General features: G+C 41.9%; 1 protein-coding gene across 5 annotated transcripts in view; it reads right to left on the minus strand.

The window, feature by feature from the left end:
• The window catches only part of abcc8 (ATP-binding cassette, sub-family C (CFTR/MRP), member 8), a 44,929-nt gene that overhangs the window by 17,287 nt on the left and 11,396 nt on the right, over nt 1–16,246 (minus strand). For 4 of the 5 annotated variants that reach the window (XM_029523153.1, XM_029523154.1, XM_029523155.1 and 1 more), the window contains 12 exons: nt 15,937–16,179; nt 13,294–13,482; nt 11,562–11,726; nt 11,309–11,464; nt 8,628–8,762; nt 8,017–8,179; nt 6,992–7,032; nt 6,395–6,540; nt 4,786–4,900; nt 4,402–4,521; nt 3,461–3,533; nt 3,235–3,340 (listed from right to left, as the gene is read on the minus strand). In XM_029523153.1, the coding sequence (XP_029379013.1) occupies nt 3,235–3,340; nt 3,461–3,533; nt 4,402–4,521; nt 4,786–4,900; nt 6,395–6,540; nt 6,992–7,032; nt 8,017–8,179; nt 8,628–8,762; nt 11,309–11,464; nt 11,562–11,726; nt 13,294–13,482; nt 15,937–16,179 (1,652 nt within the window). Of the gene's footprint in view, nt 1–3,234; nt 3,341–3,460; nt 3,534–4,401; nt 4,522–4,785; nt 4,901–6,394; nt 6,541–6,991; nt 7,033–8,016; nt 8,180–8,627; nt 8,763–11,308; nt 11,465–11,561; nt 11,727–13,293; nt 13,483–15,936; nt 16,180–16,246 lie in introns of those variants that run through there. The other variant, XM_029523157.1, reaches the window with a different exon arrangement.

Raw genomic sequence — 16,246 nt, forward strand, 5'->3', positions numbered from 1 at the left:
AACATAAAATGTAAAAATGAACCAGCTGAAGGAGGACGGGGAATTTTCCTCAATTAACCATCATTTTCAACAACACATTGAGAAAAAATAAATAAATAAACTGCACTTCAGAAAATCACCTAATCAGTCCTCATCACCTAATGACACTTGAAAGATCTTGAAAGATGCTGAAAAGCCTGCCTCATAAACACAGAGCAATCAAGCAAGAGCTGACAACTTTCAGCTTTCACCTCGGATTGAATCACCCAGCAAGATGCTCCCATCATGTCACTCAACACCTGCGAGGACTCGAGGTCCTACCAAAGGAGGATTCACGATGGACGTGTATAAAATGGTGTCTATCAGTAGTGCAGCCATCAAACCCAGGCTAGGGAACCTCCCACCATTATGACTGTTGTACTAAACCGAACGCCCATCATCAAGACTTGAAGGCGCCCTAATGATGACGAGGAGTAATGGTGCATGGTCAATGTGATGGCCACGCCTGATACTGACTGAAAATGCTTCCCCATTCACCAGCAGTCATTTACATTTCTGAAAGGAAATGTCCTTGCTTTGTTTTTATTGTGTGTGGTGTTTTTTTACATCCGTAACTGAAACCAGATAAAAACAATACATCTATATATTGATCGTCTCTTTTGATTTGGGGTCAATATGGAGTCCACCGGTGCTGCATGGGATTGCTCAGTGTTGTGAGCTAACCATCCAGCTGCCTACTGCTGCCTGGTTAACCGCTCACATGATATCCATCAGACACTGAGGTCACTATTCCAATAGCGTTCCACTGTAATGGCAGAGAAATCCCAGGCACTCCCTGCTGCACGCCGTATTTGGAGCGGGAAAACAGAGGGCGGAACAACGGGGGCAAGAGGGAGCAGGTGGGTGAGGGGATCGCACCTCAAGAAATGACAGATTGTGTCGGTCATCTCTCTGACCTGTAACTGGACCCGCTGCAGTTTTATTTAATCTGACACTAATTAGAATTCATTCAAAGCCAGAAACTGAAATCACACCCACTCTGTTTAGACCTTGAAGCCAGCGTTGCTGAATCCTTAATGCACTCAGACAAATTTGTCGGCATGACCCTATTTGTCAAAGACGGTCATGCTGTAACAGGACACTTCATAAATCATCGTGAACGTTCAGTTAAGACGGCAAAAATATTTTTTATCACTTCATTATTCATTTAAGCACATGAAGGAAATGAACACCAGGAGCTGATCAGTGACCATTGACTCACCAATCACTGTCAAACAAGCCAATGAGGTTGTCTTCAACTCTGACAAGCAGAAGCACTATAATTAGTGACCGCTCAGACTGTTTACCCCTCCACAAACACACGCAGTACTCCCATTTGTCCTCTACTGCTTTGGCTTCACATGTCTTCGTGGTGTCAGCCGCGTCCTGCTCTATGCTGAATTTATCTAAAGCTAAAAAAGGTTTTATTTATGGGCATTCCTCAAAAGCAGGCCTTACCCCTCCCAGATACTACTCTTCCATACATGAACTATAAATGTCTGTGACGGAAGCGAGGCACAACAAAAATACCGACAAACATTGTGGAGAAACAAACTGATGGCCGCCTCCGAATGTTATACTGAGGACATCCAGAGGGCATTTTAACTGGCAGCTCCTTAGTTTCTCTCTAGGAGACATGATAAGTGAGTGGCCTCAGTGCTTGGCAGGGTGCACAATCCAACTTAATATCAAAGGGAGTGCCTGCTCGACACAAGTGTCAGAATAGAGGGAGGAATGGCCTGTGTGTGTGTGTGTGTTTGTCAGAATGACAACCCAGTAGGGGGATCTAAGCTTCGTTGACAAATGAAGAGTGATCGCGGCACAAGCAACAAATTACAGGCTCCCTGAAGGTATCTGGCAGGATGTGAGGATTCTGTTTCAGGTGCTAAAACTAAACGTAAACACATTACCGATGAGAAATTTCATCCGAGCAAAGCGATACAAAATGCAGCAAAAAGCAGAAATATGAATTCAGGGACATCTCAGTACATTGATTTAACATAGTTAGTTCCATCTCGGAGTCAGGACATTTACACCTTAAGGGTCAGAAGCTGACTTTTTGTCAATATATTGTGAAATATTAAAAATCTGTATATACAGTATATACAGTACATACTGTATATATATATATATATATATATATATATATATATATTACACGGAGAGGATCATGCTCTCTCATATTGTGATAACTACTGGTGTCATGCCACCCCAAGGTTTATCAACTCAGTTTGTTGAGGAGAAAGCAATTAGATGAGAGCGAAAGCTCAGAAAGAGGCTGGAGAGCTGATACGAGGGCGACGAGTGAAAATGTTTTATATCTAATGATCTCCAGTCAAAAAAGATCTGGAAGCACTGAGCTGGTTGGGGCGAAAAGCTTTAATTTTCAGATTAAATTAGACTGTAATGAGTGCAGCACAGGTGAATATGAAGTTGACGAAATTCAATATGAATATGAAATTATGCATCAATGGGGCGTGTAATGTTCTTCACTTCACGGCATTCCTTCTCACAGAAGTAATTCGTTAAAGCTGAATTATCACCTCTGTTTCAGTGACCTAGAAATCCATTTTTGTTACAGTGCTGTGTCATGGTGGCGGCCCGCTTGGGGGTCAGATGTTGACGGTTGTTGCACAGTCCTGCCAGAGATGGAGAACACACTGCTGCCGGAGAACACACACATGAACAAATCACCCAGCCTTCCTCTAAAGCCAACTATCACACAGGCCTAGAGAGCACACACAGGCCGGGGATGAGGAAGGAAAACAGAGTGGTCCAGATCTCTGCGGAGAGCAATTTACTGCAAATTCATCTTTCACCTCTGGCCTGCCTTTTCATTTCAAGAATAAACTGCAGGCAGCAGGGAGACAGAATAGGGCTCCCTCTGAATAGACGTGGATGTGGTTGATATATGTGGGGTGACTTTTGTTGCTGCCATGCTAATGAGACAGCACTTCCATGGTGAAGGAAGAAGCAGACAGTGTCTCTATTCAGAAACAATTAATTTCAGTATATATCAGATTATGGATAAATGATAAGCATCAGCATCCCCCACCCTAAAGGAGAATCAGAATTATTTCCAGAGGACTTTTTTAGGTTTTGTTTTGTTTCAATTGACACTAAATCTCTCAGCACGTCAAATCCCAACAGTGATGAAAATAATAAGCGCGTAACTTATACGCGTGAAATAATAATAAGCGTGAAACTTTGACCGACCTGTTCCAGACGACTGTTCCTGATACTCTCTGCATCTCTCCCAGTGCTGCTAGCAACAGAGATGATTTTCCACAACCCACTTGGCCCACAATCATAGTGAGCTTACCTTAGAGTTGATGAGAGGAGGAAACAACTGTCGGTAAATCATAGACAGAAACTAAAGGAGGCAAATAAACAGGAATTATTTCATGTATTAAGGATTTGGATCATGTTGCCTGAAGCTCACCAAAAGGAATCCTGATGTCCACATTACAAAGTGTTGGCAGTCCATCTGTCCAGGTGAAATAACCGCTACTTATCTGAAAAGAGGACACAGATATCTCCAGAAGTCAATCAGAGATGAACTCCTTCATTTCTTCAGCCAGAAATGATGCAGCGTGGCAGTTAGGCAATAGGAGGTAAATGTAACCTCATTCTTATTCATTGCATGATAATGTGAACAACTTACAAAGAATGAATTGAGCAGTTTTCCACAGCATGCTACAGAGCTAGATTAAACGACAAATCTACAATTCACGATACCACAGATATTAAAAATAAACGCTGTAAGGTTGCTTTTTTGGGCAAATCAATCTGATTCTGAGAGCTACAGAGACCACAGAAATCAGGCACATTATTTTTAGTGTTGCCTGAATGTGATTAGTGGTGTCCAAAATACCGCTTTGATGCAGAGGCGACACTGTAATGAGGAAACCTCGGGTCACTTTAAAAATACCCTTTCAGTCAATCAACCTCGAGACACTGTGGATGGAGACTGTGAACTGGAGAAAGCAGTCCCTTTTTCTGGAGCATCACTTTGCAACCGTAGCTGGTATCTAGAAGAAAGGTTGCTTAGCACAGAAAATGTTTCATCTGAAAATAGCAGGAACACCTTCATGTCATAAAGATAATGAGCCCCAAAACAAGCCTGCGAAGCATTTTGTTACCCTTTATCCAAAAAAAGTTTCTCTGGCATTTATAACGGCTAAATTGATTGTGGCAAAACATTATCCTCCCATGAAGTCAGTCGGTAAAGATATTCCTTTGCTGACCTTAATGAGACAAAACTAAAGCTGCAATATGACAGCTAATACATTATTGCTGTGATCTAAGTTGGAGGAAAAGCGTGCCCAAGTTTGCGTGTCTGCTTCACCTCCAGACCTCGTTCGCTCCCTTTCTCCCTCTCACCTTGAAACAAACGCCTTGGTCCATTTCGTGGAAGGGTAGCTCACCCTCCGGGTCCCCCTGTGAGGTGTAATTGTTCCAGTCATCCCTCGGGGGGCGCTTCCGGTTCACCACCTTCAGGGGCTGGAGGCGTCGGGGTAAAAAGGAGGTGGATGAGAAAGGGAAAGATTTAGAGGACGACTAGAGGTGGGTTGTGCAAGATCCAGCACAAAGGACACACAGGGGTCATGTGGATGTTTTGACAGGAAGGAGCAGGGGGACAACAAAATGAGACAGCATGGATGCAGCAGTGGATGAGTTGGTGAGAAACAAAGCTTGTCTAATTTTTTTTTTTTACAATAAAAATCAGACCAACAGGATTGTTTCATTTGTTTCATTTTGACTCACCACAGCCTGGTACCTATTTTGGTTGTGATTACTGGTGCCAGAAGAGAGCATCGCACTTTGCTCCTGTGCATCTCCAATCTCATCGCTTATGAAGAACTCACTGAGTTTCTGAACGCTGCAGCTCAGACCATGGAGAGAGAAGAGACAAGCAAGTTGTGATAAGAAAAATAGACTGGAATCTGGCTATTGGAATGAGTTCTACAGAAAAAAAAAGACAAAACAAAACAAAACAACCCAACACTGACAGATCACAGAGTGTGAATAACTACAACAGCTTTCATCCATGCAAAGATAACAACATCCGTGATGAATACTGCAACATCCTTCTTTCTGTGAAACAGACAGGAAAGTCAAGGGATTGTGATTGTGATCTCCATGTCTCCAAATTAAATCTAAAACTGTATTTCTCATTCTGAATAGGAACAAATGTTTCCTTCTTTAATTCATACTGAATATCAAAACTTGTATCTGGGATTGTCTTCCCTCATTTGCTTTATATATATATATAATAAGAAAACAGGCTACAGTAAAACAAATATAAACTGCTACAGTCTGCTATTCATCAGGACAAGGAGCGTTACTACAGTTAAGAAAAGTATGATGATTCATGTAACACGAAATGTTAAATTTTTAATAAATAGATGATTACACAGAGGCAAATTTAAAATTTAGATTGAATAAAATATATTCCAAGTTCAACATTGACTTTTGTATTTGTATTGACTTTAGTTGTTTTTTTTTTTTCCTTCATATCAAAACATTTTCTTATGTTGGAGAGAGGAGATTCGATGTCAGCACATTCTGAGATGACAAAATGTGTCTCATAACATTGTCTCAAAATAGACATCACAAAGGATCTAGGACAAATTCTGTGTTTGAGAGAAAAAGCCTCCCTGGTTAGAATAAGGCGCTCACACTGGCACAGTGGATGGCGGTGGCCTCCCGCCACTTTGGCCATCGCAGTAAACTCCTGTGCTGTGACAGATTAAGAAAGTGAGTCTACTCTTGGCTGCACTAGCATCAAACTCAAACGCATCCCTCCTTAAGATCTGAGCATGCAAACTAGCAGCGAGTTATCTGTATACATCTAGAAATCAGAGCAGTGAGCAGAACTGGAGGGACAAAATGTACGTTGACTTACTGGCTTGTGCAGGATTAGTGGCTGACGGAGAGAAAATGTGTGGCTGCAGCTGCCTGATCGCATTAGATGCTGTGACAGCCAAAGTAATTGCTTAAATAAAGCTAACTGCTGAAATAAAAAGTGCAATCAGCAGTAGAGCCCACTGGACTAAGCTCAATGACAAATTATACTCCTTGTTACATGAACAAAGGTTGAACTGCAGGAAAATTTCCTGTTTTATTTAATCTTGTTAATCCTGTTCGGCTCAGTCTTCAGTGGTGTGTCTGTTAATATTTCAGATTTAAATACAAAAACAAATGAACGTTTTCTTTTTTTTTTTTTTTTTTAATTGCATGAGAATGAGGTTAGTTGGGATTGGATCCAGTGCCCCCTGCGGCTCTGACGGATTAGCAGTTGAAAATGAACACATGAGAATAAGTGAGGATGACCAGGCAGTGTTCAGCTGTCTGCGTGTTTTTAGTTTCTCACCTAACAAGAGCCTTGACGGTGGATCGCACCACGCTCGAGAGCAGGAAGAGGGGGGTGACCAGGATGTGAAAAAGGGACAAAGAGGCAAAGGCCACAGCTGGAGACAGATCTGCGTCCTCTGAGATGTGAACATGAACCACAAACGTCTGCAGGATGACACAGCTTTGGTTAGTATCTAGAACCAGAATCCTTAAACCTTGGGATCCATAATTTTTGATTGACTGATCAGTGAACCTTGGCCAGTTCAAGCAAAAAATCTAATCAAATCAAGAGATGAATCGTTTGTTTAATTTGTCCTCAGTTGTTGTCCTGTCCTTGGTATCTGTCTGACTTCTGTAATTTGTCACCACTCGGACCTACAACTATGAAGGTCTTCTATAAATACAGGCAGGATTTGGTGTGGTGCTGTCAGACAGCCCTCCACTGTGTCGCTGTGAAATGTCTCAGACTCACACTGCCTGGCACACGCACACACAACAGGATGCCCTCTGCTCGGCACGTGTTGGTTTTAAATACACAGAACAATAAGCAGGCTCATCTTACAGAGCCAAACCAAGCAATCATGGAATTAATGGCGATATTGGAAATGAAACTCACCGTCAACACAGCTGCGATGGGAATGGCCGCATTCATGAAAACTGAAAGGAAAAGAGATAAACAGTCTATCTGTGAAGTTCTGTAGATATTCAGTCCACCTTAAACAGGACATGTATGCATTCTCTCTGCCAACTGACGGGGTTTCTTGTCAGGAGCGGATGCTTGTGATTGTTATTAAGGCAGATTGGAGGCTGCAGTGAGTTGCTATTAGAATGAGACAAGTTGCTCACTTCAGTAGATGCAAAGAGGTGAAAAAAACAACAACTGATATTTGGCAAAGCTGGAGGCAGCTCTTGGTGAGTAAAGGAGAGACTGTTTCTTCTAGCCCAGTAACTAACCAGCTGTTAAAGCTACTGTTGTCTATGTAGCAAAAGAAACATTTGCAAATAGCCCTTTCAAATATTTAGTGATTGTTTTTTTGTTTGTTTGTTTTTGAAAAAAGAAAATTCAACATCAGACCAGTTTAGACAGGTTTAAAAAATTCGTAGCCACCGACTGAAGTCTGCTAATGTATACAAAGAGATCAAACACAGCATTTGTGTTCTGTTTTGTCTTGTAGTGCCCAAATTCTCTTCTTCATCACGTTCTATAGTCCAGTGAAATATTCATGCAGTCACACAGGCTCTGCACTGTGTTCACAGTGAATAAATCCTTGTTTCTGTTTATTTCTATTACTCTCATAAAAATGTCAAGGCAGGAATTATGACTGCTCTTGAAATTCTTAACTATCGATCTTAGTTTGGGCACAGTCTATATCAAGGCTGCAGCCATGGAGTGTTCATTTTGGAGTGTGGCCAAAGAAGGATCATCGACAGAAAACAAACGTGCTGAGTGATCCACTTTTGTAAAATAAAGTGGAAGTTCAATAATCAATATTAGCCATGCCTAAAACATTAGTTGTCAATCATGTGTGTACTTTTTTGTTCAAAAATTACAATTACAACAGAAAATCTGAAACGTTTAGCACTAGCTGAGGAAATGCCAGCAGTGCAAAGTTCAGTCTTTGCAGAAGAAAGTGTCCTGACTGGATATGGATGTGTACAGAGCGAAGGCCTGCAGGCTGGTGAGCTCTTTCCCCCTCGTCTCCTCCACACTGTCACAGAAGATCTGTTCCCAGGCGTACAGCTTCAGCAGCTTGATGCCCCGCAGAAGCTCATTGGTCTTCTTCAGACGCTCACTCGAGTACTCCTGAGAGGAGAGAGGGAGAGTTTGATTGTACGAACATAAGTACACACATCATTAACTTCATGGTCTGTAACAGGTGAGGCAAACCTTAACTCACAAAACAACCCAGACCCACACAGACCGAAATGGTCTATTTCAAACTAACCAGTTAGTCTAGAATCAAAAACTAACCTTGGCTTCTGTTGTATCTGTTTTTCTGTGTTGACAGTAAATTCCAGATTTAATTTCGAAACACAAATGTTCACATGTTGATGGGATTAGATAAAAAGAACCCAGTGATCCTCTCAGGCCTGTGACTGACTACTGAATTTCATAGAAATTAACCTCCAGTTTCAAAGTTACCTTACTAAAAGTAAAAATAGATAAATAAAAGCGAAAATAAAATAATTGTGGAGATAAGCATGAGCGTGGACCAAAGCATCCCGATTCAAAAGCCGATGATCATACTGACCAGAGTGCTCTTTTGCGTGTGGGACAGTTTTGTGGCCACAAAGTACTGTACAGGAGCCAACACAGCGATGATGGTCGCTCCAATCAAGGCACTGATTCCCAAGAGGTAGTAGAGCAGGATCACTCCCACAATGATCTGAGAGTGGAAGAGAAACACAAGATCCTCAGTTACATAATGCTCCCCGCCGTCCAGAACAATATGATCACCATGGTGATCGCAGCAGTGACCTCAAGCTCAATAAGGATATCATCAGCACGTATGCGAGGTGACCTCTCACTCATCAAAACTGGTTCTTTAATATTTGACACAACTACCTTCGATGACACATTATTATTGATACGTTCACATTTATACACACGTGCAAAGAAGCAAACAAGGTCCTGGATTTCAAAAACACAAGCTTGCGCTCAGACACCACTCAGCAATGATAAATTAGGATTGATCAAACCTGAAATATTTCTAAAAATGAAAAAGCCTTCTCATTTCACTGCTCTCTTCGTTCAGTATCCCTCACACACTCCCTTGCACTTTTACTACCTGTTTAAAGGAGAGATGAGTCATGTTTCCACCTGTCCTTGGCAGTTTACCTGCCCCCTCTCAAGTGCAGGCTAGATTAAGAAATCCCCAGGACATTCAGAACCAGATGGAGATGGATGTGACATTTTACACTCCCCTTCAGGCTCACAGGATAACGGGTGCCATTGGAGAGGAGGTAGGTGGTGGATGAAAGCAGGATCAGCAGAATATAATTCTCTTCCCTTTGTAATAGCGCTATTAAGGTCTTTTATTCAGCAACTGCCTCCCAGGTGTGAGTCACGCGTAACCATGGTGTCTGACATTGAAGGGGCAGCATACTGTACGGCCGAGGTTAGCATCCCACACAGTCTCCCTCAGCTCCTCACCAGAGTCACATTTGACAAAACAGTGTGCTGAGAAATTACTTGATTACTTTATTGATAAATTGTAAATGTACTCTGTACACTTTACTAGTCTATTTACCACTCAAACCGGTCACACACTGATGGCAACGGCGTGAAATTGCTTGTTCTGTCTGACACAAATACTCCAAAACATTGGAGCTTTTTGAAAAGCGACTGTTAAGAAACACAGCCTTCTTCGCAGATACAATATTGGGGATGTAACCGTCAGTAAGTCAGCAGTATTATCTGGTGCAGAAGTACTTTTCCTGTTGTGTGAAAAAGCAAAGTACTAAACAACCTGTAGCTTCGAATCTAAAATGCCTACAGCTGTGATGAGCTGTGACATGGAGAAAGAGCCACAGGAAAAAAATCTGCCACCTCTGAAATCACAGCCCACCTTCGAAAACCCAATAACATGTGCCATCAGGGAAGGAAGCAATAAAAAGCAAAATTCATTCACAGTTTTGGTGCAGAATACTAATACAGCTCAGTCCTCAGATGACCCAGCAGGGTATTTCCAGCCTGCTGTGTACACTCCTCTTGTCCCGATGAGCTTGATCATAACAGACACATTTTTAACAATGACCTTACTGGTGGTTGGTTTCATCAAATATATGTATTCCGGCATTTTATATCCTGCAGCAATAAAGACTGTTGAGCAGCAGCCTCAAAATATTGAAGCATTTATCGCTGTCTAGAAATTGTCTTCAGCGACATTATACAGCTGAGAATACGATAAAGCAAATGTTATCATCAAGACAATATGTCAGGCTGACTGAAATGTCAGTAGATGATGTTTCCAGTTGAAAACTGGTGAATCCACATGAGCAGCTTTTGCAATTTTGTTTTAAAAACGTTGCACGGGCTGTGTTTACATCCCCAGGTTATGCTGTATCAGCGACAATCAGCTTTAATCAATTTCAGGTGAGAGAGAAATGTGTCTGCATACCGATTTCACTGTGCAACTATTCGTTTCCATCGCTGTACAGAACTCCACTTCTTTCTGTAAAAAGCTGTGTTTGCTATAATGTGTTCAGTCATTGATCAAAAAGGTTTGTGGCCAAGGTGTCAGTGATATAATGGGCATCCCCCACGTTCCCCTCCAAAGAGAGATAATATATGATCATAAGAAACTAACTGACTTCCAGGTTTTGCTGACGGGTGGGTTTTTATTTCGCTTCAATTGCAATTCTTCCAAGTAGTCAATTGCACATACATATAACAACATTGATTTTTCTAGTTCTGGATGCCATGAACGACACAATCCGCTTACTGTTTAGGACACAAAGCATGAAGGTCAGGCCTGAAATCGACTGCACACATTTGCAGTAAATCTGTTCTTTCCAGCTCCCACAGTGGCTGTAACTCCTCAGACTGTTTTCAGCCGTCACATCTTCCACTTTCCCTGATACTGAGTCGCACACAATGCACAGCAAGATATAGGAATAAAGGAAGCATGCAGTGCAGCACAAATACCTCTGTTTAAATAAAGAGCTCAGAGATACCGCTTCCTGGAATTTAGCCCAAAGGAAAGGCTTCTATAACAACAATATACAGGACATATGTCAGCTACAGAGATAACAAGGCCGAGAGGACCGCGTAGAGCATTCGTCCGTTCCCTCAGATACTATCTGTGGGAGCACGGCAGCAGCAGGCTTAATGAACTGTCATCATCATGGAAACAGTCGGAAACAGATGGATTTGGTAAAAACACATCAAAAAAACATCATCCATTAATCATACATCAAAAATCTATCTTACCTGTACTGGCATGGCCCACAAGTTAGGACAGAGGAAGAAGAACCACATGAGCTGGTTGGTATCTATGGCCACCAGGTTACAGATCTGAGGGACGGTGAGCTCACCCATGGACATATTGGAGGTGCACAGACGCATGATCTTGTTGTAGATTTTTGTCTATTGGAGAGGGCGGGCACATGATATCCATGAAAACGTCAAATAACTCATGAGGCTTTGGTTGAAAGTCACTTGGAAAATTTCTCTACACTCGTACCTGTATGGCACCGCGGAGGTTGATGCCCGTTTCAATGGCCACATAGTAGGAGGCCTGCAGGAAGGTCCTCTGCAGGAGGAGGGCAAAGAAGAGCAGCACGGCCAGCACGTATGCATTTTCTAGGAACTCCTTGGAGGAAATGAAATAGATACCAAGCAGTCTCATCTGGAGGCAAATTCAGGTAGGGTTAGGGGGGAGGGGACAGAGAGAAGGGGAGATACTGATGGTTTATCACCCTTGGCAGGAAGAACACTCACACAGATGGTGCTCAGCAGGACTGAATGCGATACAGGAATGTACCTTTGACAGATTCCATCAATATATGTATATATATGTGTGTGTGTGTGGAGTGTGAATTGGAAACCAGAGAATGGAGGCTCAGTTGAATTCATGCTGGATCAGGAATACATTATCTTGTCAGAAGGGTTTGTGAATTATTGAGTAGCAATGGGGCCTCTTTGCCATTGATTTCTGGTGAGATCCTCAAAAACACATTTCTTCGTCTTTTCAAACCCAGAAACACAAATTTGTCACAGAGGGCTGGCTGAAATTCCTACTATTGCTCAAACAGGCCTATTTTCAGTGTTCTCTCTATACTGGTACACTTTCCTCAGCTCATATTTACACTTCTTGACAATCTTTTGTTTTTTTTAGTATTCCACTGCTTCATGTGGAAGTTATTCTTACAGAAAGATGTCTGTGTGGCTCACTGCTTCGTCCACACGAAATAAGAAACCAAGACAGCCCCAGTAGCAAAAGGACTCGTTCATATTTGATAAGGTTTAAATTAGTGTAGCTGTGAGAAAGTGTACAAGGAGATAGGATATCACAAACATATCATCAAACTGGTACTGTGACCTTTGTGACCTTTGGGAGGGGAGAGGTAGCTGTGTGACATTTCTGTCATGTCTGCTAAAGCTGCGCTACATGTTAAGACTTTGCCGTGCCAAGCAGAGCTGGGATCTTATTATTTACAGCTTTCCTGCTGCCAGAACACAAATTAAACTGAACAAAAACGGGCTACCAAAGGCAACGCTGATGTTTTCTGACAGATGAGACCAGAGTGTTGTTGTATAAATGTTGGATTTGTTGGGTAACAACAACACTGAAACCAGGATATTTTCTGTCAAATGACGTCATTACTGTCACTATTTATTATGAGAATAATAAATAAAGTGAAGCTAAGCAGATGATATATAATCATTTAAAAAAGAGGGAAGAACAAAGTCAGAAAGAGGTGAGCTCTGTTTTTTGTCTGTTTTTGAGTCCAGGGATTCTACACAACCTTTTGTTTTTGGTCTGAAAAACGGTGATTCCTTGAAGGGCCTCTTGCTACTCGCTCTAAAGGGCAATCCTAATAGACCACCATGTTAAAATGTCAAACTTCAGACAAGAAATAAAGCGAGCCTGGTGTCAAAAACAGAAAAATGTAGCAGACACACCTCCCTTTTGTTAATTTTGGACAGTGAATTTTGTTAGATTATGATGATGATGATGATGATGATGGTGGAGTGGCCCAGTCTGGGCTTGAAAACTGCTCCATATAAAGTCTAGGGTTGGTTTTCAGGATCAGTTTCTACCTTCACGCTGCTTGAAGCGGACATATTCTCACATTGCCAGTACTATCAGTCACATCTGATCAAACCACATCATTTGGATAACGAATCGATTCCACTTGTTGCCTGAGTTACGTTATAACACTGTGTACATCACAGTTTGGTTGAGCCCTCACCGGAGGCTGAATTGTGTGGTTGTCCTTGCTAATGTGGTGGACGATGCCAGAGATGCAGAGTGGACCGGCAAAGCCAAGAAGGTCAGCGAGGAAGCGGAACATGATGCTGAGGATGAGAGGTCTCCCGAATGCTTTCCTTAGGGCCTGCCAGATCCACTTTGGACCCGGAGGAGCTGCACCCTGAGGCCTCTGTAGAAAGATAAGAGGAGGAAGAGGGAAGAGAAATATCAGCATGCTGACTGAATACAGTGACGAAAAATGAGCTATATTCGGGAGCTGAGTGTGTGGACAGACTTAGTAACATTGTTTCTGATTTAAAGATCATGGATTCTTAAAATCAGAATTACTAATGCAACCATAACCCATTGGAGACAAATTTACATTGTTCCATTGATTTTATGAAGATGGCGGATGAAAGAAGGAAATAATTTGATAACTTCTTAAAAGAGATCACATCCAATATCACACTGTATAGAAAAGAGTCTGTAAAATGAAAGAGAGAATCTGGGTCAGCCAATACAAGGCTGTTGAAAGAGTGAGTAACTGTTTGAATGTGAGAGTTGGATCGACACCAGCAGTCGGTCCAAGGCTGCAATAGAAATCTGAAAAATTAGGTCAAGGCACTGCTGCTGAGGCTGCATCATGGGATGCGGTGATTAATGGTGGGTTTTGCAGTGAATGTCGTGTGTGACTGCTTTAGAATGATGCCTGAAAACCCTGACATCGTTGCAGGAGATGAAAATCAAACAGCAAGCGAAAACAGTATTAAATGATGTCAGGTTACAGCAAATGACAGAGAATCTTAAGAGATGAAACACTGATTTCAAAGACAGTCCGAAAAAGATACTGGTCTCATTTTAAATGTTTCAATCATGTCCAAAATATATCAGTTTCATAAACATCACAGCAGCTCGGTTCAGTGAGTCCATTAGCAGTGATCAGACAAAAACGTCTGGACTGTCACGGTGCAGTAAACACATCAAGAGCTGTGTGCGCGTGTGTGTGTGTGTGTCTGGGAACTTGAGTAGTTCTCACAAATATCAGAACAGACGTGACCATCGCCATGTATCTTTCCATTTGTGTTTGTAAAGAACCTCAGTCTTCATTCAAAATGTATCACACACATGGACAGACGTACAGATTGCTGACTTTTTTTTCTACCTTAAGTTCAAACAACAGGGGAAGCGGATGTTTCATTCTAACACACACAAAATGAAAGACGCTTCCCATGAAGTGCAGAGCTTTCACCCACACAGGGGTCAGGATGTCGCCTCGTTCACAGTAGAATGGGAATGACCCGGTGTCTCCGGGCTCTCCTCTAAGTGCCCAACCCCTCCCCGACCTCTCCACTGGGATTTCTCTATCCCCTTCATCCCTTGGCCCCTGCCGGAAGGAAGTGGACATGTGCTCACACCAACTGGACACACAAGCAACAGTGATGAATCTCAGTGACCCTCCAAGGATTGGAAAATGATGACCCTGCAGAGGAGGCTTTCACCGCCGACCCCTGACACGTGTTCCAAAAGTGAGATGAGAGAGGAAGAGGCAGAATAACAAGGAAACAACTTCAGCTTGGACTATAATAATCTGGCTCGGGCAACACCAGCTCAGAGTGGAGCGTAGAAATCTCAAAGTAAAGTTGGAAAAGATGGAAAGAAAGCTGCTATTGAGTTTCTCTACCGAACGGATTTCATTATCATAATAATTGGAAAACAAATTTCATCTCATACTATCCGACTGTCTAGGGACTGTAATTTGGAAGCACTGTTTTGAAAATTGGCCTTTTTTCAACTTTGTAGAAGAAATAGGAAAGTGCCAAAAACTTGTTCCAATAACACAGAAATGTGTGACATATCCAGTGGATCCAAACAATTGGTCAGCACCACCTGCATGAGTAGGTATTGTCCCACCCTTACATTGAAAGATGCAAAACAAAAAAAGTAGTTCGGACACTGTGTTCGAAAGAGAAAGTGCATTTGTACACGTAATGCAACATTTCAGTGTTTACACTTTTGGCTCATCCTTTCCTTGACGTCATAGCAGAATTTAATGGTCCCAGTCCAGCTAGAACAGAGTCATCACAGGACAGAGATCAAGTGTTTTATTTATGAGAACAGCTGTATCAAACAAAAATAAATAAATGAGCTACATCCTAAGCATATATAAATATTTAAAACCTTATTTGTGGCTGCAAGTGGGACTTCGATCTTGATCCTCTGATGACGGCCTTTGGTTTAAGAAAAATACAGTTGCATTGATTTAATTAACATGCTGACATTTGCTCTGACATTTGTGTATAAAATGCCTCAACATTTAACTCGATTAGAGCAAAACTAGACTTCATGAGCAAAAAAAATAATAATTCCACAAATATCATTGCTTGCTTTTCATCTTTTGGATTTCTTGTCCAGCACGGATCCTCACATTTTGTTTCAGTTTTTTTCTGACACACAATCATTAATTTGGTGACAAATATTTTCACAGTCAAATATTCAAAGTTAACTTAGAATAATCTCTTTGGTTGAATTCATGCTTTTTGTGATGGGTGTCTTCATACCTATTTCACACTACAAGCACAAGACAGCAATCCTCTAATGTTCATAAGAATTAGCAAAATATAATACAGCAAGTGGCCACACTTACTTTCTGGTCTTCAAAGGCTCTGCGTAACTTTATATAGTTGGTGAGAGCTCTCATGGCAATGGGGAGTTTGCCGATGACCTTGAGGTCGATGGGTCGTCTATGGGCGGAGGTAATGAAAGTGTTCATCCACCAGTAGGTGGCTTTGGACAACAGGTTAACGAAAGGCTGCAGGAAACGAACCCCCAGGTCCTGAAGGTCCTCAGGAGGCTTCACCTCTGTGGGGTTGGCAAAACACACGTAGCGCTGCGAGAGAGGAAAAGAAAAAGAGCAAGGTTTCCATTGAACACACTTCTGAGTGGATATAAAAACA

Source organism: Echeneis naucrates, chromosome 16 (assembly GCF_900963305.1).
Source record: "Echeneis naucrates chromosome 16, fEcheNa1.1, whole genome shotgun sequence".
In the NCBI taxonomy this organism is placed as follows: Eukaryota; Metazoa; Chordata; class Actinopteri; order Carangiformes; family Echeneidae; genus Echeneis; species Echeneis naucrates.